Genomic DNA, 21,077 nt, shown 5'->3' with positions numbered 1-21,077 from the left:
TTGCAAAGATAACAATCCCATGTTAATTTATAAATTCAAATGATCTCAACTGAAAAATACTAACAGGCTTTTTTTTTTCTGATGCTAGGTAAGTTGATCTACTTAATATAGAAAAATAAATAATAATAGGCATTTTATTCATGTATTTATTTATTTACTTTTTTTGAGAGAGAGAGAGAGAGAGAGAGAGAATCCCAAGGAGGCTCAGTGCTATCAGCACAGAGCCCGATGTGGGGCTGGATCTTACAAACTGTGAGATCATGACCTGAGTTGAAATCAAGAGTTGGACACTTGAATGACTGAGCCGCCCAGCCTCCTTATTTATTTTCTTATCAAAGATTTTATTTTGGGGTGACTGACTGGCTCCATCAGCAGAGCGTGCTTCTCTTGATCTCAGGGTTGTGAGTTCAAGCCCCACACTGGGTATAGAGATTACTAATAAATAGACTTTTTAAAAAAAGATTGAAAAAAAAAGGACTTTAGGGGCGCCTGGGTGGCTCAGTCGGTTAAGCGTCTGACTTCAGCTCAGGTCATCATCTCACAGTCCATGAGTTTGAGTCCTGCGTCAGGCTCTGTGCTGACAGCTCAGAGCCTGGAGCCTCTGCTTCGGATTCTGTGTCTCCCTCTCTCTGCCCCTCCCCTGTTCATGCTCTGTCTCTCAAAAATAAATAAACGTTAAAAAAAATTTTTTTTAATAAAATTAAATTTTAAAAAATGACTTTATTTCTAAGTAAGCTCTACACCCAAAGTGGGGCTTGAACCCACAACCCCGAGATCAAGAGTTGCACACTCTACCAAGTGAGCCAGCCAAGTGCCCAAGAGTAGGCATTTTAAATAAAACCCTAAAATTACCAGTTAGGGCAAGCTGGCCCTACCAAATATTAAAACGTTTTATAAAGCTTCTATAATATGTGGTACTGCTGCATAAAAAAAATAATGGAACAGAACAGGAAACCCAGAGATAGACCAAAGCACATAGGCAAGTTTAGCACAGGCTAAAGATGGCATTTCAAATGAGTGGGGAAAAATAAAAATTTTGATAAACCAATAGCCATTTGGAAGAACATAAAATTGGATCCATGGTTCACTCCATGTATTGGAGTTCAAAGTGTAAAACAATGAAACCAACCTCAGAGTAGGCGACAAGGGGAATGTCTTTTTGCACTGAATCATTCCATTGTCAACTGGGCTCGGCTGCCTCTCCCCAGAATTCCCTTCCCCAGCTGGCCAAAAGAGGAACTTGCTGGTGACGTGAGAGGTAGAAGTAAACAGTGGCCATTTCACTCTGAAGGTCAGTGTGGTGCTGTGGGGACAAGGGACACACGGGTGCCAGTGAGTTCCAGTGCACGCTTGGCCTCTTCTCCATATCCAGCTCTTCTCCCGTGCTGCCTGCAGAGGCCCAGCTCCACCCCCGTGGGCTTGGTTGGGGTCACACAGAGGCACCAGCTTCCCACAGACTTCTCAGCGGCTCTCCTCACAGGGCCCCACTGCAGCCTCCCAGACCGACCGGCTGGTGGCTCCTCTGGTCCTCAAACTGTTCATTCCCAACCTTTACTTCTTGAGCTCCTCTCATGACTGTGGAAAGTTGAGTTCCAATGTTAAATCTCCTTGGGGCGCCTGGGTGGCTCAGTTGGTTAAGTGTCCGACTCTTGGTTTCCACTCAGGTCATGATCCCAGGGTCATGGGATCCAGCCCTGCATCGGGCTCCACACTGAGCACAGAGCCTGCTTGGGTTTCTCTCTCTCCCTCTCCCTCTCTGACCCTTTTCCCCACCTGTGCTTTCTCTCTCTCTCTCTCTCTCTCTCAAAATAAATAAATAGGGGCGCCTGGGTGGCTCGGTCACTTGAGTGTCTGACTTTGGCTCAGGTCATGACCTCACAGTTTGTGAGTTCGAGCCCCTCGTCGGGCTCTGTGCTGACAGCTCGGAGCCTGGAGCCTGCTTCGGATTCTGTGTCTCCCTCTCTCTCTGCCCCTCCCCCACTTGTGCTCTGTCTCTATCTATCAAAAATAAATTTAAAAATTGTTTAATAAAATGAATAAATATATAAACATTTATAAAAACGATTCTCTCTTTCTCCCTCTGCCCTTCTCCCCAGCTCACGAGCATGCTCTCTCTCTCTCTCTCTCTCTAAAAGATAAACCAATCAATCAATAAATAAAAATTAAAACTACGTGTTACCTAGCAGTGGAACACTTGGAAATATTCTCACCTGTGGTAATACTGAAGCCAGAAAATGCACCTAGCAAACCTGGGTGTCTGGCTAAGGAGACTTCTAGGCAGGAAGACAAAAGTGCCAATTGCCTCTTTTAGCCACCTCTGATAAAGAACAGGAAGAGGGAGATGAGCTAAAGCAGGCACAGTTTAGGAATCGTTTTCAAGCAGAGTTTAGAGGAAATGTTTTCAACCCAGTACTCTTCAAAACGATTTCTCACCGCCAGCCTTTACAGATTTTCAAAATAACAAAACGGCTTCAAGGTTAAGATCAAATCTAGATGCGGCTGTAAAACCTTTTGTTAAAACCTTACAATGATATTTTTAAGTTTATTTATTTATTTATTTTGACGGGGGGTGGGGGGGGAGCAAAGAGAGGGAGAGACAATCCTACGCAGCTGAAGGATTGCCCAACAGATCTGACTCACGTTTCAGAATCATGACAAATAATAGACTGTTTTAAGCTACTTAAGTTTTAGGGTTATGCACCAGTAGAAAACAACCTCCATGATACACTGTTGTTCTGGCTCACTTGGTAGAGTGTGCAACTCTTGATCTTGGGGTTGTGAGTTCAAGCCCCACGTTGACTGTAGAGATTACTCAAAAAGAAAACAAAAAATTAGAGGTGCCTGGGTGTCTCAGTTGGTTGAGTGTCCAGCTCTCGATTTCGGCTCAGGTCATGATCCCAGGGTGGGATTGAGCCCTGGGTCTAGCTCCATGCTGAGTGTGGAGCCTGCTTAAGATTCTTTCTCTCTCTGCTTCTGCCCCTCCCACAGTCACAATCTGTCTAAAATAAAATAAATAACTCTTAAAAATAAGTAAAAAATTTTTTAAAGAAAAAGGAAAGGCACAGAATAATGTATATAGTAAGCAATCTTTCATATTAGAAAGGAGGGAGGGAGATATGAATGTGTGTGTGTGTGTGTGTGTTTATATGTGCACAAACATAGATTCATTAAGAAATGGACAAATAAGGGGCTGTGCACTGTCACAGTGTGGAGCCTGCTTGAGATTCTCCCTCTCTCTCTCTCTCTCTCTCTCTGCCCCTCCCATGCACTCTCTTTATCTCAAAATAAACGTATAAACTTAAAAAGATATGTTTTTAATGTGCAAATAAAACAACATGGATTCAATGCAATTCCTGGCAAAATCCCAAGAGGGCTTTTTCATAGAGCTTGATAAGCAAATTCTAAAATTGACATGGTAAAACAAATGCCAAGAATATTCAGGGCACTCCTGAAAAAGTACAAAGTGGGGAATTTACCTACCAGATATCAAGACTTATTATAAAAGGCATAGCAATTATGATAGTGTAGTATTGGCACAGGGATAGCCAAATAGACCAATGGAACTAAACAGATACGCCCAGAGAGAGACCTGTAAATAGGTGTTAGAGCCCAAAGGGGGTGAGGAAGGCATCCAGAGGGCATATCCCTTTAAATACATATACTGAAATATTTACATGTGAAAATATATGATGTCTATGATTTGTTTGAAAATAAGGATGTGGAGGGGCACCTGGGTGGCTCATTCGGTTAAGCCTGTGACTTCGGCTCAAGTCATGACCTCACCATCCCTGGGCTCGAGCCCCACATTGGGGTCTGTGCTGATCGTTCAGAGCCTGGAGCCTGCTTCAGATTCTGTGTCTCCCTCTCTCTCTCTGCCCTTCCTCTGCTCATGCTCTCGGTCTCTCTCTCTTTCTCTCTCAAAAATAAACATTAAAAAATTTTAATACAGCCTAAAATATGTATGGATAAAATGGTATAATGTCTAGGATTTGTTGTGAAATAATCCAGTGGTGGAAATGGAGGGCGAAGGGGGGGGTGGATACAGATGAAAGAAGGGTGCTGGAAACATGCTGCTGTCTGTAGCTGACTGGTGGGCCCCAGGGAGTTCATTGTTCTCTTGATTCTACTTGTAGGTATGTGTGAAATTTCCCATGGAGGAGGGAAAGAAGGGAGAGGAGGGAGGAAGGGAAATAGGGAGGAGAGAAGATCCTGAGAACCTTCCCTAACTTGCAGAGAACTCCAGTCTCTCAGGGCACAGCTCAGCTCTGCATGTGGATGCGGGCTGCCCTCCTGTAGATCATGTCACTAGCCAATGTGAACTTCATAGTTCCACACACTATGCCACTCTTGCCCGGTTTTGTTTGTTTGTCTGTTTGTTTAGAAAGAGACTGCAAACAGGGGAGAGGGACAGAGAGGGGCAGAGAGAGAGAGAGAGAGAGAGAGAGAGAGAATCCCAAGCAGCCTCACACTCTGCAAGGAGCCTGATGAGGGGCTCCATCCTATGACCTGGGGATCATGACCTGAGCCAAAATCAAGAGTCTGATGCTCAACTGACTAAGCCACCTAGGCGCCCCCTTGCCCTGTCTTTTTGAGGCCAAACCCACCCAGAGGACTGCTGTATCAGGAAGGCACAGCCTGCGCAGGCATGTGCACCTGTCCCTCCTGTCTTCCCCAAGCCTTGTGCTTCTCACTCCCTGGAAACCATGCCTAAGAGGTGGGGCCATTTCCCTTTTTCCACCCCTTCAAAGACCACAGCAGTCTCTCTTGAAATACACCAAACGTTTCCATTCCACCCCTTCTGGCACAGCCTGACAGCCCTTGAGGAGTTCCTCTGCCAGGTAGGGGGTGGGGGGGTATATACACGGCGTGGGCTGCGTGGGAATAATATTTCCCGGTAATTCCTGTTCCTCCCTCCACCAAATACAGGCAAGAAGACTTCTTGCTATAGAAGTGCCTTGAAAAATGTTAAGTGCCCGTGGGTCCCCATGCTGCAAGTAAGGGGAACCAAGGGTGAGTCACCAGGTACAGAGCGGTCGCGCATCCACCAGCTCTTACTGCCCCCTAGTGGTCATTTGCTTCTCACAGCTGTTCTTGTCACACAGATTGCCCACTGACCCTGCTCTATTCATAGGTGACAAATTGGCCCCCGGAAAATCTTTTTTTTTTTTTTTAATATTTGTTTTTGAGAGAGAGAGAGAGAGAGAGAGAGAGAGAGAGAGAATGAGCAGGAGAGGTGCAGAGAGAGGGAGGGACAGAGGATCCAAAGCAGTCTCCACACTGACAGCAGAGAGGCAGGTGTGGGGCTCAAACCCGTGAACCACAAGATCATGACCTGAACCCAAGTCAGTCGCTCAACCATCTGAGCCACCCAGGTGCCCCAGCCCCCTGCAAACCTTACATTGGGCCAGTCTTTACTGAAGGGCAGACATTTGGCTCAGCAGTGAGAAAACTTCCTCCCAAAGCAAGTTTGTACCTAAGCATCTTCCAAACAATTTCTTTGCTCTTGGAAAACTTGACCGGTTGAACTTTTTCAAAATAAGTTGGGGACAAGGAAACCTCACGAGGTGGCTACTGGGGAGAGGGATCAGGAAAAACGCTCCCTGCTTCTGTACTGGTGACAGAAGCTCTAATTCCTATAAAAACACCCCAGAGGACACTGCTTGGGCCTAGCAGGGCATGACTGGATCTAACTCCCAAGCATCTGTTTTGGAGCCCCGGTCACTCCGTGACTCAGCCTCTGGTCACAGCAGGACAACATTTGGAGACATAGTGTGGACTGGAGGCAGATAGGACTTACCCCGTTCTGGGGCAGGCCACACAACCCTCCTGCTTGACCAAAACCTCCATTTCAGGGATATTGAGAGTGAGGTTTGAGACCCCAGGGTGAGGAGGACAAAGGCAAAGGATCTGATGAAACCAGTTTGTGGCCAGCCCGCTGCCTTCTATCCTGTGTGGGCCACTTCCCAGAACACCAAAGAGCAGGTCTGTCCCCAGCTGTTCCTGATGTCTTACACCTGAGCAGACAGCGCCAGAACCGCATGGATCGTGCCAACTTACTCCTGGAAGTCCTCATCTAGAAGCCTGTTCCTCTGCTGCCTTCTCCCTGTAGCATAAGCACCTGACGGTTGGGTCTGTGTGTGTGTGTGTGTGTGTGTGTGTGTGTGTGTTTAATTGCAATGCATGCAGGTGCTTGACTTAAGCATTTGATTGCCAAGGCAAGCACTCCAAAGACTGCTATCTTGAATAAACCCATTACCAGCCACACACTAGATACTGAGCCAGGCTGTACCCCCTGAAGTTCTTTTGTTTTAGAGACCTTTGATTTGGCCACTAGTTTTTTCTTCCTGAGCTGTAATCTCCCTTCTTAGGTTCTACATTCACCAATACAGAGAGAACCCAAGAAATTGAGGCTCCTACTCTCGACCCCAATCAAAGCACGGCCCCAGGCTCTCACTCTCCCTGTGACCTTACTGTGTGGTCCCAGGTATGCCGTGTACTCTCCAGGACTTGTAATAAACCTTGTTTTCTTTTTTCAAAGTGTCCTGGGTTTTGCTGAAGCCGTGTGTCTTGCAATCGTATCAGGAACCCCAAGGGCTAGTCCAGCCACGACCCTCGTTACAGACAGGCAGAGACCAGCACAAAACAACAATTTTGCCCAAACGTGCCTTCTCTCTGGCTTCTGATATTCACAAATTAGCAGCGCACCTATAAAGCAGTGTTTTCCTGTGACAGCAGAAAGCTTGCCTTTCTGACTGGTGCAGCCACAGCTATCTTTGAGGGACTGGAGAATTGGGAGGGAGGCCGGTGCAATTCAGATGCTCAGGCTGGGCAGCTGAAGAGTCCGGGATTCAATAACCACATGTCCTTGGGAAACCGGCCACCCCCACAAAGTCTCTTTGCTCATCTCTACAAAAGGGAGAACACCAGCTCTCACCCCAAGGAGTGTTGGGGTGATATGCGTGGGGGATGGCTGAGTTTTGTCCGCACCACTGCTTAGATGCACAAAGTAAATGGGGTCAAGTGCATCTCCTTCACAAGTCATGGGGCTTGTCAGGACTTGAGCTTGGCATCTCAACCTCCTCTGGTCCAAAACGGTCTCTTCCAAGTCCCTTTCCACGTATAACTTTTGAATCAGGGATGGTTTGAGAATCTCTTGAATGACAATCTCTTTCAGATGAACTTCCTGTCATTCGGATGCATGTGATAAGGCACCCCGTCCTTGTGTGCCTCTCCAAAACGACACTTGGGTACATGTGGGAGTGATAGGGAGAAAGGCCAGGAATCCGGTGCAGATCCATGCTGACCCCTGAAGTGGAGGGTCAATCTGGTTTGGTCCGGCCTTGGACATGTGATGGCTAGGGGGTGACTGGTCCCATCGGACCTTTGGGCCACTACTGATGTCTCTGGGCCCAGCCATTTGCCTGTGACCATAAAGACTATGCATCTTGCAGTCTGTCCCCATCCTAGACCTCTGCTGGGCCACTGGTCCCCTCAGCCCCTTCATGTTCTCCCCAGGAGGCAGGTGGGAACTTCTGGATCCCTGCATGCTTCCCCCAGGCCATGGGGAGCCAGGAACCCTGTCTCAGGCTCCTCTACCAGCTGCTTTCTTCTGCCTTTGTGTTAGGGACAGAATGTTAGGGCCCTTCCCCCACCCCCATTCGTATGTTGAAATCCTAACTTCTAATGTGATGAAATTAGGAGGTGGGCTCTTTGGGCAGTAATCGGGTCTGAAGGTGGAACTCCCACGAATGGGATCTGTGCCCTTATAAAAGAGACCCCAGAGAGCTCCCCTGCCCTGTCTGCCACGTGAGGACACAGCAAGAAGACTGCCGTCTGCAGCCTGGAGGAGGGCCCCCGCCAGAACCCAAACATGCTGACACCCTAATCTTAGACTTCTAGCTTCCGGAGCTGTGAGAAATCAATTTGTTGTTCACAAACCACCCAGTCTGTGGTTTTCTGTCACAGCAGCCCGAACAGACTCAGACACCTGCTACTGCTCCCCTGAATCTCTCTGGATGTATCTGTCAGGCCTCCCCCATCGTGGCTTCACCCTGAAAAGGAAGCAAATGGAATATGTGCCTGTGACTCTCTTGTCCTTCCCTCATTCTGTGGTGGCAGGAGGAAGGGACATCCTGGGCCTCCCTCTGCCATAGTCCCTTCTGCTCAGGGCCTTAGTGGGGTCACTCTGTATGCTGAAAGAAACTTTATGATCTGGCCCATTGGTCTCCAAACTGAGGCTGTTCAGGGCACCTGCCTGGCTCAGTCAGTAGAGCATGCGATTGTTGATCTCAGGGTCATGAGTTCAAGCCCCACATTGAGCAGAGACATTACTTTAAAAAAAATAATAGGGGCGCCTGGGTGGTTCAGTCGGCTAGGCACCCGACTTTGGCTCAGGTCATGATCTCAGGGTTCATGAATTCGAGCCCTGCATTGGGCTCTGTGAGGGCAGAGGGGAGCCCGGCCTTGGATCTTCTGTTTCCCACTCTCTGTCCCTCCCACTCTCATTCTCTCTCTTTCAAAAAAAAAAAAAAAAATTAGAAAAGTAGTTTTTTTAATTTAAAAATAATTTTAAAAATAGTAAAATAATAATAAGAGAAAAAAGAAAAAGATTTAAAAAACAAACAGGGGTGCTTGGTGGCTCAGTTGGAAGAGCATGTGACTCTTAATCTTGGGTCATGAGTTCAAGCCCCCCCACATTGGGTGTAGAGATTACTAAAAAATAAATAAATACACTTTAAAAAACAAAAAAAACACTAAGGCTGTTCATCATGTATTTCCAGCCCTCTGCCTCCTAGCATGTGGCAGGATTATACTTCCTGTCCCTGTGGTTGACTTGGCCATGTGACTATTCATGATGGGAGCAAGAGCAAAACATGTTGCTCCCCACCACAACTCAGGGCCCCCACCAACCCCCCACCAACCCACAGCTGGTGTTTAGTGTGAGGGAGAAGCTGCTGCTGTTACAAGGCACGAAGGTTTGGGGACTGTTTGTTATGCAGCATACCTTGAGCATCCTGACTGATCCACTTCTATCGCCCCTAAAAGAAGTTTTTAAAACTTGTGTGTACACCCTTGCACATTTTGAAGATGACATCTACAATAGTCACTAAATATTTAAATTATTGCAAGGGACGGGCCCCAGGGTGGCTCAGTCAGTTAAGCGTCTGACTTCGGCTCAGGTTGTGATCTCACAGTTCGTGAGTTCGAGCCCCACGTCATACTCTGAGCTCTCAGTGCAGAGCCTGCTTCGGATCCTCTGTCTTCCTCTCTTTCTGCCCCTCTCTTACTTGCATGCACGCTCAATCTCTCTCTCTCTCAAAAATTAGTAACAACAAAATAAAAAAACATTTGAAAAATTCTCATGGGGCACCTGGGTGGCTTAGTCAGTTGGGCATCTGACTTCAGCTCAGGTCATAATCTTGCAGTGCATAAGTTCGAGCCCCGCATCAGACTCTGTGCTGACAGCTCAGGGCCTGGAGCCTGCTTCAGATTCTGTGTCTCCCTCTCTTTCTGCCCCTCTCTTGGCTCATGCTCTGTCTGTCTAGCTCTCTCAAAAATAAATAAAACATTAAAAATATTACAAGGGTTGGAATTTCCCACCTGATGTAAATACTAATATTTAACATAAAAAACTATTATGTAAGTCTTTTTTTTTTTTTAAGTAGGCGTCACACCCAGCGTGGAGCCCAATGCAGAGCTTGAACTCATGACCCTGAGATCAAGAACTGAGTGAGATCAAGAGTCAGATGCTCAACTGACTGAGCCACCCAGGTGCCCCTGTTATGTAAGTCTTCTAAATGTATCCAGTGGAATCTAAACATTAAAACACTTTCTTCCCTGCTATCTTCAGGTTTTTAAATCCACCAGCAAGCTCTTCTCCAACATTTGGAAATTTTACACTTTTTCCTTTTTCTCCTTAAATCCATGTTTCCATTCCACATCCTCTGTACATCTTTGCCATAAGGGGATGTATTTTTAGGCTTTAAAGTCTTTTATCGACCACTTTATCATACTTGGCTAGAACCAAAAAAGTATATAAACTGAAATTTTGAAGTTTACTTTATTCCCTACCAACCATAAGTCCTAAGTGTTAAACGTGTCTCCTGAATTGAATTACCGGTACAAACAGAATGAGTACACAATTGACCAAAAGAACAGAAAAAGCAAATTTTGATGAATAATTCTTAAACATAAAAAACATCTTTTATTGAGGCATATACTGCTAAAAACTAATAGATGTGGTGCTAGCAGTCTTTTTTTTATAACAGAAATAGATTATGAAACATTTTATAAGATGAAGGCTGTAATTAGAATACTTTATGCGATTTGATATGACAAGTTAGACTCCATTCTTGAATACCACAAAGAATCTGAAAGAAATATGGAAATACTGGGGTGCCTGAATGGCTCAGTTGGAAGAGCACATGACTCTTGAGCTTGGGGTCATGAGTTCGAACTCCACATCAAGTGTAGAGATAAATAAATAAGCTTAAAAAAAAAAAAGAAATATGGAAATATCACCTGTCAGTTGCAGCCAATGTGTCCTGAAAAGGTTGATACTCCCAGAGACCATGCTCCCTGCTCAGCATCCCTAACCTCCACTATGCCTGCTGTTCAGAGGCACCTGCTGTCCCCACCTAACTAACGATGATTCTTTTTTTTTTTAAGTTTTTATTTATTTATTTTGAGAGAGGGACAGAGAGAGTGATCAGGGGAGAGGCAGAGAGAGAGAGGGAGAGAGAGAATTCCAAGAAGGCTCCACACTGCCAGTGCAAAGCCCCAGTGCGGGGCTCAAACTCACAAACTCTGAGATCACAACCTGAGCCGAAGTCAGCTGCTTAACCGGCTGAGCTACCCAGGTGCCCTGAGACTAATGCATTTCTAGACAAAAGGAGAGATGAAGACAGTAGATCTTAGAAGTTTTCATCACAAGAAAAATATGTTTGCAACTATGTATGCTGGTGGCTGTTAATTAGATTTATTGTGATGATCATTTCATAATATATACAAATACCAAATCATGATGTTGTACACCTGAAACTAATATAATGTTATATGTCAATTATACCTCAGTTAAAAAAAAATTATACCTCACTTGAAAAAAAAAAAGGAGGGGCACCTGGGTGGCTCAGTCAGTTGAGCTTCCGACCCTGATCAGCTCAGGTCATGATCTCACAGTTGGTGGGATCAAGCCCCGCATCAGGCCCCACACTGGCAGCACAGAGCCTGCTTGGGATTCTCTCTCTCTCCTTCTCTCTCTGCTCCTCCCCTGCTCACTTTCTTGTTCTCAAAATAAGTAAACTTAAAAAAATAAAAAATAAAATAAAAACTTAGTTATTTTTTAAAAAGATTCTTTTTCAGATTCTGTGTATCAGTCAATAAATTAGTAAAACCTGTTTTCTGGTTTTCCCAGCCCCTGCACCTGGAAAGACTGTGCACCCCAGAAGTTTGTGTACCCTTAGTTTGAAGACATCTGAGCTTATCTGCCAGGCCTGGGAACTAAAAAAGTTCACAAAATCCTTCTTGTTTCCAACCCTGCTGGCTCTCAGATCTGAACTGGAGTAAAAGCTTTACATTCCCGCAGCAAGACCAAGGCAAACGATGGCTTTGGCAGGGAGGTCACAGCCAAGGGAAGACAGAGGGGAAAAAAAATCACAGTGACACAATTCAAAACTCTCGTCCACATTATACTTGCCAAGTGTTTAGCACAGTGACTGGCAAGTAGTAAGCAGTAAATAAAGGAGAGAGCCACGCAGATGCATTTCACATGCACGCCCCTCAGTCTGGCACGGTTCTGAGCTTCAAATGTCATTCATTGCGGGTGTTGAGTAGGTTGGTGCACAGTTGCTGCTGAACTAACAAGGTAAGGCTCTGAACTAGAGCCTTTGGCCACCTGGTGGTGAACTGTGCACCTACCCCACGCCAGCCCCTGAGCCGCTGCTGTCCACCTGCTTAAGGGCATCGCTGTGGGCTTCAGGCACAAGGAGATGGAGATGGGGAGTCCGTGGGAGGTGGCTGGAGGCTGTCAGTCATCCCAGGGGGGTCGCTCAGTCCCCCTTCCCTGCCTGTGAGCTGAGATCTGGTGAAGAAAAGGCAGAGAATGGCTCAGAGCCCAGGAAGCTCCACCTCCTCCCTACCCTGGCGGGAAGTCCTGGGGTGCCTGACCCTCTTTGCTACCGTCAACCAGCGGGGGAACGAACACAAATTCTGGAGTCTGGCAGACCCGGACACTAACACGGCGTTGCCTGGCCCACCGCTGACCACTCGCCTTGGAGGTCTGCCCGCGCACCTGCTGCTTAGAGGTGCTTCGTCTGACCATCATAGCCATTAACCGAAGAACAGTGATTGTCAAGGAAGAGCTGCTGCCTTGTTCATCCTGGCCACTCCAGACTGTCGTCCCCCCCTTTTCCCACGCTCTGTCCCCTTGATTTTATAACCCAACCCACGTTGGGAAAGCCTCTTCCCATTCCCGTATCCGAATTCATCCTCACCTTTTCATTATCTCCACGGTTAAGACCTCCGTTTGTGTTGTATTAACTTCGTTCCGTCCGACTTCGTAAACTCCGCCCTTTCCACTGGTCCATAACTGAATCATGGGAAAGACAGACTCTATGAATGCAGTCGATCTCCTCCAGTGACACCTAGGCGAAGGAAGAAGGTCCCACCAAGTTTTGGTGTTGGAAAAATTGTAATTAACATCCAAGGGCTGCTGAAGGAAGGCGCGTTCTTGGCCAACAGTGTCCTGCAGGGGGCGCTGTCCACTCAGTGACTCATCACCGCTCAGAGATGGGGGTGGAGTCTGGTTTCACAGCCCGTCTGGATCCCAAGTGCTGACAGGTCAGTTGCTAAGTGTCTACTTATTAAAATGTTTGCTTTGCTAGAAGCAGTCCCAGAGAGCTCAAGGAAATAACACCCTTCTTTAAAACTGCAAGAAAGTACATGTATCCTGCAGCACACACACAATCATTTCAGAAATACGCCATCAAACCACTCCTACAACAAGCCTTAGCAAAGGTCAGGGTTTGAGAGCTGTTCTTTTTATCCTTGGAGAATGGTCCGTTAATGGGTACCGGAATCAAGGATTCTTCAGTGTGTGCGGGAATGTTACTGATTTGATATATAATTAGGTTTGTTTTTTTTCTATTCGTATTCTAGTTCAGGTTTGCTTTTTTCTCTTTTCTGGTTTAACTTTACTTTTTTTGGATATGTAAAACATTTCCACGATTCAATGTCAAAACTATGAAAAAGAGGGGAACTCAGAGAAGTGTGTTCCTCCGATTCTACACCCCAGTTCCAATGTGCGGGTGTTTTCCCCACCCCCAAGTGTTTCTCCGGCACCAGCTGGGTGTCCGACAATTCAACTCAATTCTGATGCTGTCTACCTGGAGAGACCATCAGACGCCACAGGTTAAGGGCTCAGCCCTACAAGACTGCCACCCCTCTGTCCCACCCCACCTCACCCCTTCAGATGCCAATCGCAAATCCAGGTTACTGTGCTTCCGACTGACTGGCTATGGATGGTAAGTTCCAGTGACCTCCTCCCACGGGTTTTATTAATTTGCTAGAGCGGCTCCCAGAACCTAGAGAAACACTTTACTTACTAGATTACCGGTTTATTATAAAGGCTGTAACTCAGAAACAGCCAGATGGAAGATATGCATCTGGCAGGGTACAGGGACGACGCGTGGGGCTTCCAGGCCCTCTCCAGGAGCGCCACTCTCTCCAAGTCTCCACGTGCTCACCAACCCCGAAGCTCTCGGAACCCCATGCTTTTGGATGTTTATGGAGCTTTACTGCACAGGCACGTATGATTAAATCGCCCACCACTGGTGAGATCAGTTCAACCTCCAGCCCCTCTCCCCTCCTCTCAATGCAGGGGGTGAGCCTGAAATTTCCAACCCTCTAATCACGTGGTTTGTTCTCCAGGCAACCAGTCCCCATGGGGGGGGGGGGGGCAAAGTCACCTCATTAACATAACAAAAGACACTTTTGCGCTCTCACCACTTCGGAAATTCCAAGGGTTTTAGGAGCTCGGTGCCAGAAACTGGGATGAAGACCAAGTACTTATTTGTTGTTATAAATCATAGTATCACAGGGACACCTGAGTGGCTTAATCGGTTGTGCGGCCAATCTTGATTTCCATTCAGGTCATGATCTCACAGCTGGCGAGATAAGAGCCCCGAGTTGGGATTCTCTCTCCTTCTCTCTCTGCCCCTCCCCTGCTTGTTCTCCCTCCCTCTCTCTCTCAAAGTGAATAAATTAAAAAAAATAAATAAATCACAATATCACAGTTCCCTTTCCCATCCTGGAAGTTTATTTACAGCAGCCTCCTCCAGGAAGCCCTCCACACCCACTGTTTTTATTTTTATCTTATTTCATTATTTCATTTTATTTATTATTCTCAAATTAGTTAACATACACTGTGGTCTTGGTTTCAGGAGAACACAGTGATTCATCTCTTATGTATGACACCCAGTGCTCATCCTCCTTAATGCACCCATTTAACCCCCTCAATCCAAATTCTGTCCTCTGTATTTGAGTCGCTTATGGTTTGCCTCCCTCTGTTTTTATCTTATTTTTCCTTCCTTGCCCCCGTGTCTTCTGTTCAGTGTCTCAAATTCCACGTATGAGTGAAATCATAGCATATCTTTCTCTGACTGACTTATTTCACTTAGCATAATACCCTCCAGTTCCATCCACTTTGTTGCAAATGGCAAGATTTCATTCTTTTTCATCGCTGAGTAATATTCCTTCATATATATATATATATATATATATATATATATATATATACACACACACACACACACACACACACACACATACCACCTCTTTATCCATTTGTCAGTTGACAGACATTTGGGCCATCTGCAAGAGGGAAAGTCTTGTTGGATGACATCTAGGAGCCCTGCCAGCTCCGGGCTACCTCATGCCCTGACACAAACCTGGACTGCTGAGCCCTCAATCCAAGAGACAAGGTGGAGGCCAGAACAGTGGGTGTGGAGTGCTTCCTGGAGGAAGCTGCTGTAAATGAACTTCCAGGATGGGAAAGGGAACTGTGATATTGTGATTTATTTTAATAAAATAATAAAATAAAATGACTTTCCCTCTTGCTAATTGAAATCAGTAAATCAGGCTTCTGGCCATCTGGGCAGGAACCTTGTGCACACTCCCTCCAGGAAAGGTAAAGCCTCTCGGGCAGTGCGTGGGGTGGGGGGGAGGCGCTCACCTTTATCCAGCTGCTTCCAACCAGCGTGTTTCCATCTAAATCCTCTTACAACACTGTCTGAGGGCTACTCTTCCAAGAAACACACAGAGAGGCATGGAAAGGTCAAAAGACCCGACTGCTCTGACCTCTACAGTCCTTGCCTTTCAAGCAGCATCACACAAAAACGTAACATTCTGCCCCTCCTGCTACTCAGTTTCATCCTCGGTTCCCAGCTTGTACCTGCAGCAGCTGCTGCCGCCGCCTTGCAGGCTTCCAAGCCAGCAGTGCACAAGCCATTTTTAGCTCTTCCTGCTCCTTCACCCTGGCATCCAGTCTGTGGGCACAGAATCCAGCCCTCTAGGGCTGGAGGAAACCACAAAGGGCATGCAGTTCGGCCTGCCCACGCAGCACTTGGATTCCCTCTGAACAGTGGTAGAAGCCATTGCCCAGGCTCAGCCTAAACACTGCCCCCCACCTTCGTGCCAGGGAGGTGGCCACTTCCTGACATTATCTGTTACATCTTGAAACAGTTACGATGTTCAGAAGAGACAGCCTTGGGCAGAGCTGAAATCCGCCTCCCTGTTGCCTCTCCTTTTTACCTCCCTCACACACACTTCACTGGTCCTGGATTTTTTTTCCTGGGGTATCACAGAATCGACCTTCCCCCACCCCATCTTTGCCCTTTAAACCTGAAGGTTAGGGGGCGCCTGGGTGGCTCAGGTCATGATCTCACTCTTCATGAGTTCGAGCCCCACGTTGGGCTCTCTGCTGTCAGCAAGGAGCCTGCTTTGGAACCTCTGCCCCCTCTCTTTCTGCTCCTCCCCCACATGCTTTCTCTCTCTCTCTCTCTCTCTGAAAAATAAATAAACTTAGGGGGCACCTGGCTGGCTCAGTCAGTTAAGCGTCCAGTCATGATCTCACAGTTTGAGTTCGAGCCCTGCATCAGGCTCTGTGCTGACAGCCTGGAGCCTGGAGCCTGCTTCGGATTCTGTGTCTCCCTCTCTCTCTGCCCTTCCCTGCCTCACACTCTTTCTCTCAAAAATACAAACATTAAAAATACATACAGGGGCGCCTAGGTGGCTCAGTCAGTTAAGTGTCCAACTTCTGCTCAGGTCATGATCTCAAGGTTCATAGGTTCGAGCCCTGCATGGGGCTCTGTGCTGACAGCTCAAAGCCCAGAAACTCCTTGCTCTCTGCTCCTCCCCTGCTCACACTCTGTCTCTATCAAAAATGAACAAACGGTAAAACACACACACACACACACACACACACACACACACACACACACAAATAAACAAACTTTAAAAAATAATACAAATTTAAAATAAACGTGAAGGTTAGGATCACACCCCCGCCCAGGGTAAATATTCCCCAATGTTCCATTGGATGTGGTTTCAAATCACTAGCCTGTCTGGCCCCTACTCCAAACATGCTCCCGTTTAGGCAAATCAAGCATTGTAAACTCTGCCTGTGAGGCCCAAGCAAGTGACCTCAGTGCGGGGGGGGGGGGGGGGGGGGGGGGGAGCTGTAGCAAAGAGAGTATGTGTCCCTTCTACTTTGCCTTCCATGGGCATAGGCGACCTCCATCAGGGAAAGACTGTAACCTGGTAGTCCTCGGCCAATGAGGAAGCAGGGGAGGGGCTTCATGCTAGGAGATAAACTGTCTGCTGTAACCGCCCAGAGTGTGCCTGTCCATCAGACACCTGCTCTTGCTAGAACACTAATTAAAGCCTCACTTCACTGTGCTCCGGGTCTCTGTGTCCCTCCTTTGACTGGGTCAGTGGGCTTATTTTTCACAACCCCCTTCACCCAAGCCCCTGCCCTGGGACCTGCTGTGGCCAGACTTCATTCAGCTAAGTCTGGCTCCTAGAGGGCAGGCAGGCCAGAGACTTAGCTAGCATGCCCCCTGGGCCTCTCTGATCTTGTGACAGAACTGTCCTTTCTGCCCTTTCCTCCATACCTTTGCTTAACCTGTCCTTCCTCTCAGAGAGCCTTCCTCCTCACCCACCCACGTCTCGCCCCAGCTTGGCCTAACTCCTCCTGAGGCTTTCCCTGGTAGTGTCAGCCCAAGTGACAAAAGCCCTTATATTCTGCCAACACCACATCTGTAATAAGGAAGTAATGACGGACCAAACCCAGAGAGCATTCAAGAAGTAAATGAGGTGAGGAGCGTCTGGGTGGCTCAGTCGGTTGGGTGTCTGACTCTTGATTTTGGCTCCGGTCATGATCTCACAGTTTGTGAGTTCGGGTCTCACGTCAGACTCTCAGCTGACAGTGTGGAGCCTGTTCAGGATTCTCTCTCTCTCTCTCTCTCTCTGCCCCTCCCCTGCTTGCTCTAAGAAAAAAAAAATTTTTTTTTTAAAAAGGAAGGAAGAAAAGAAGAGAAAAGAAGAGAAAAGAAAAGAAAAGAAAAGAAAAGAAAAGAAAAGAAAAGAAAAGAAAAGAAAAGAAAATGAGGTGACTCACGTCAAGCACTTGGAGCAGTACCAGATACACAGGAAATGCTCAATGAACAGGAGCTCTTACTATTAATCCCCCAATTAGCACTGACTCCACGTGCCATCTTAACACTCTTTCACATTGGCTCCTCTTACCTTTCCAGCTAAATGGTGAAAGAACCCGGGATCTGGAGGCCGGCAGACCTGGGTCTGAATCCACGTCCGCCATGTCTTACCTGGTGAAGTCACACAACCTCTGCTTCTGTAAAATGGAGCTAATGGCTCCCACCCGTCAGGGTTGTGATAAGGATCAAATGAGGCAATGTCTGCAAAGGTCCTAAGTAAACTGGGAAGAACTTCAGTGAGAAGCCTGAGTTTCTGGGGGAGGAAATTCCAGACCAGCCTCCAGACTGCTGGAGTCAAAGGCAAGCCAGGCGGTTCTGTCTTTGAGCAGACCCAGAATGTTCAACAGTTTTCGAGAGCAGCTACTCTGGGCCAGACCCCGTGCAGAGTTCCTGTAAAGATGGGGCCAATCCTCAAAGTAAACACTGTAAAGTCACCTCTAAATCTCCAGCCACTGGGCCATCACCCAGTCCCCAACCTGCCCTTATATTCTAGTAACTTATATTCTAGTATTCCTATATTCTTATATTCTAGTAATTCATTACAGAACTTCTTTGCCTTGGGCGACTGTGTGGCTCAGTAGGTTGGGTGTCCAACTCTTGATTTCGGCTCAGGTCACAGTCTCACGGTTTGTGAGCTCGAGCCCTGCATCGGACACTACACTGACAGTGTGGAGCCTGCTTGGGATTCTCTCTCTCCCCCTCTCTCTCTGCCCCTCCCCTTCTTACTCTCTCTCTCTCAAAATAAATAAAATAAAATAAATTAATTTTAAAAATCGAGGCACCTGAATCGAGGCACCATCGAGGATGGTTCAGTTGAGCATCCAACTTTGGCTCAGGTCATGATCTTTCTTTGCTCTAAAAATTCCACTGTTTTCCCACTACTTATGCTAGTCTACCACTTTGAACCTGGTCTTGGGGACAGTTAGGGATCTGGCTCCACTCCCTTTCCCGCCCCACTCACTTCCTTTCCCAGGAAGGAAGGCACCCACAGGCTCAAGGTGGGCCACACCCCCTCAGACTGGGTGCCTTAGCTCCCTCAGTCCTGGAAACGCCTCTGCCAAGGGATAGGCAGCCAAATGTTTTCCCAGTAGGGGAACCTGTTCTCAGCCCCGCCCACGGCCTAGCTCAGGGGCCTCTCCTCCCCAGGAGCTCTGCCCTCATTCACCTGGGAGCTCCCCAGGGTAATTTTCCTTGTCATTTCCCCAGCATCTGCAGAGTGGACACGCCTCCCTGGGAATCCATCTGCGTGTGTGCACCAAGGACATAGCTGGTAACATATAGTTTTGTGGGTGGCCAAAGAAGTGAGCAGGGAACACTGTCCAGTGGAGAGATTGCAGAGAGGGTCTCATGGGCGATGTTCATATGATCCTGGATGAATGAGCAGGGTGTGACCACAGGGAGGAGAATCACCCACTAGCTAGGGGTGGGCCAGCGGGGGCAGGGACAGTGTGGTGTAGGGGTGCAAAAGTTTCCTTCTTCCCTTCTACGTTCTTTGCCTGGTCTAATAATTAAATTGATGTAAGACCGATTCACAGGAGAAAAGCATACAAAAGTTTTAATAACTTTTTTTTGTTTAATAACTCCTGTGCACAAGGGGGAGACCCGGGAAAATTGAGTAACACTGCCGACCCCACCATGGCCCAAGCTCATCATCTTAAATACCGTCTTCAGCCAGAGGCAAAGGATGTTGGTGGTGGGAGTCAGTTATGGGAAGTTAACAGAAAAGCACAGGAAGCAAGAGTAAAGTTGTTATGCAGATTTAAATCCGGGCCTTAGCCACTGACTGAAGATTCTAAAGATTTAGATATCTTCCTCTTTTTGGTACTTAAGGGGAGACACCCTAACAAATGAAGATTTCCTTTATAAATGTAAATGTCAAATGGGTAACTACTTAGTTTTGCCAGTGTCTGCCGTTTTTTAAAAATAATCAGCTTTTAAAAAATGGCCAGCATGAAATATGCCAAAAAGGCACATTTGGGGATGATATATTTTTTTTTTTTTAATTTTTTAATGTTTATTTTTGAGTGAGAGAGACAGAGTGCAAGCAGGGGAGAGGCAGAGAGAGAGACAGACACAGAATCTGAAACAGGCTCCAGGCTCTGAGCTGTCAGCACAGAACCCCACACAGGGCTTGAACTCGGGAACAGTGAGATCATGATTTAGGCCAAAGTTGGACGCTTAACCAATTGAGCCACGCAAGTGTGCCAGGGGTGATATATTTTGCACCCCTTTAGTGTCCAGATGCATGGGACATGCAAAGGAGCCATCCAGTGTGCCAGTGGGCTTGGAGAGGAAGGTGAGGAAAGGAACAGAGAAAGAAGGTGGAAGAGAGGTCATTTTGATGTGGAAATGTTGGGTTCGGGGCCAACAGCCAAGAAAGAATTCTTGAGACATCTTCAGTATACAAAGGTGGTTTTACTAAAGCACAGGGACAGGACCCCTGGGCAGAAAGAGCTGCATGGGGGTTGTGACAGGTAACTGATTATATAGTTTCAAGTTGGGAGAGGGTCAGGCATAGGGTAAGTCTGTAAGGAATTTTGGAAACAAGGTTTCCAGGACCTTGAGGGGCTAGCTGCTGTTAGGAAAAGGTCATTGGTTACTGTTAGGAAAAGGTCAGTAAAACCTCAGTCATGAGACCCTTCAGATGTCTATCTGGGTCATATGCTTGGGGGATGATTTTTAACACATATCTTGGTGGATAGAGAGAAAGGAAGTTTCCAAAGGAATTTCTATACGTTAAAGGAGACTTACAAGACCCTGAAGGTCAGGATGATGTTAAGTTCAGATTGCCTTTTGCCCTTAGCAAAGTGTCACCATTGAGGCAGCTGAGCTCCTAGAGAAATGTCACTTTGCCTGTCCCAAGGACTTGTCAGTGGGCTATAGACAGCAAGGAAATTTAATTTTTCATTTGTTTTTGTTTTCCACATCACTTTTTTGAAGACGTCAGTCTCCACTTCTCCTGGATCCCCTAAATCTCACTCATCTCCATAACCTGGCCTTGTCCTCTTTGAGCTTTTGACCACTGACCTGCTGAGGTCACAGTTCCCAGCTTGACACTCAAGACCTTTCCCAGTCAGGTTGATGTGGGGAACAAAGGCAAAAGAAAAAAATTAAGGGCTCCTGGGTGGCTCAGTCAGATGAGTGTCCCACTCTTAATCTCATAGTTCAGGAGATGGAGCCCTGAGTCAGGCTCTGTATTGACAGTGTGAAGCCTGCTTAGGATTCTCTCTCTCCCCTCTCTCTGCCTCTCCCCTGCCTGTGCTTGCTCTCTCTCTTTTTTTCTCTGTCTCAAATAAACCTAAATAA

At 47.0% G+C, this 21,077-nt stretch overlaps 1 protein-coding gene across 1 annotated transcript in view; it reads right to left on the bottom strand.

Annotated features, from left to right (window-relative positions):
- Nucleotides 1-820: 820 nt before the first annotated feature.
- The window catches only part of LOC123578484 (translation initiation factor IF-2-like), a 39,650-nt gene continuing 19,393 nt past the window's right edge, over nucleotides 821-21,077 (bottom strand). The window contains exons 4-5 of the mRNA XM_045441376.1: nucleotides 12,492-12,641; nucleotides 821-1,303 (exon numbers count right to left, since the gene is read on the bottom strand). Coding sequence (XP_045297332.1) covers nucleotides 892-1,303; nucleotides 12,492-12,641 — 562 coding nt within the window. The 3' untranslated portion in view covers nucleotides 821-891. The remainder of the gene's footprint in view (nucleotides 1,304-12,491; nucleotides 12,642-21,077) is intronic.

Source organism: Leopardus geoffroyi, chromosome A1 (assembly GCF_018350155.1).
Source record: "Leopardus geoffroyi isolate Oge1 chromosome A1, O.geoffroyi_Oge1_pat1.0, whole genome shotgun sequence".
NCBI classification, from domain to species: domain Eukaryota; kingdom Metazoa; phylum Chordata; class Mammalia; order Carnivora; family Felidae; genus Leopardus; species Leopardus geoffroyi.
Note: the sequence above shows the minus strand (reverse complement) of the source record. Positions and strands in the feature narration are given on the sequence as shown.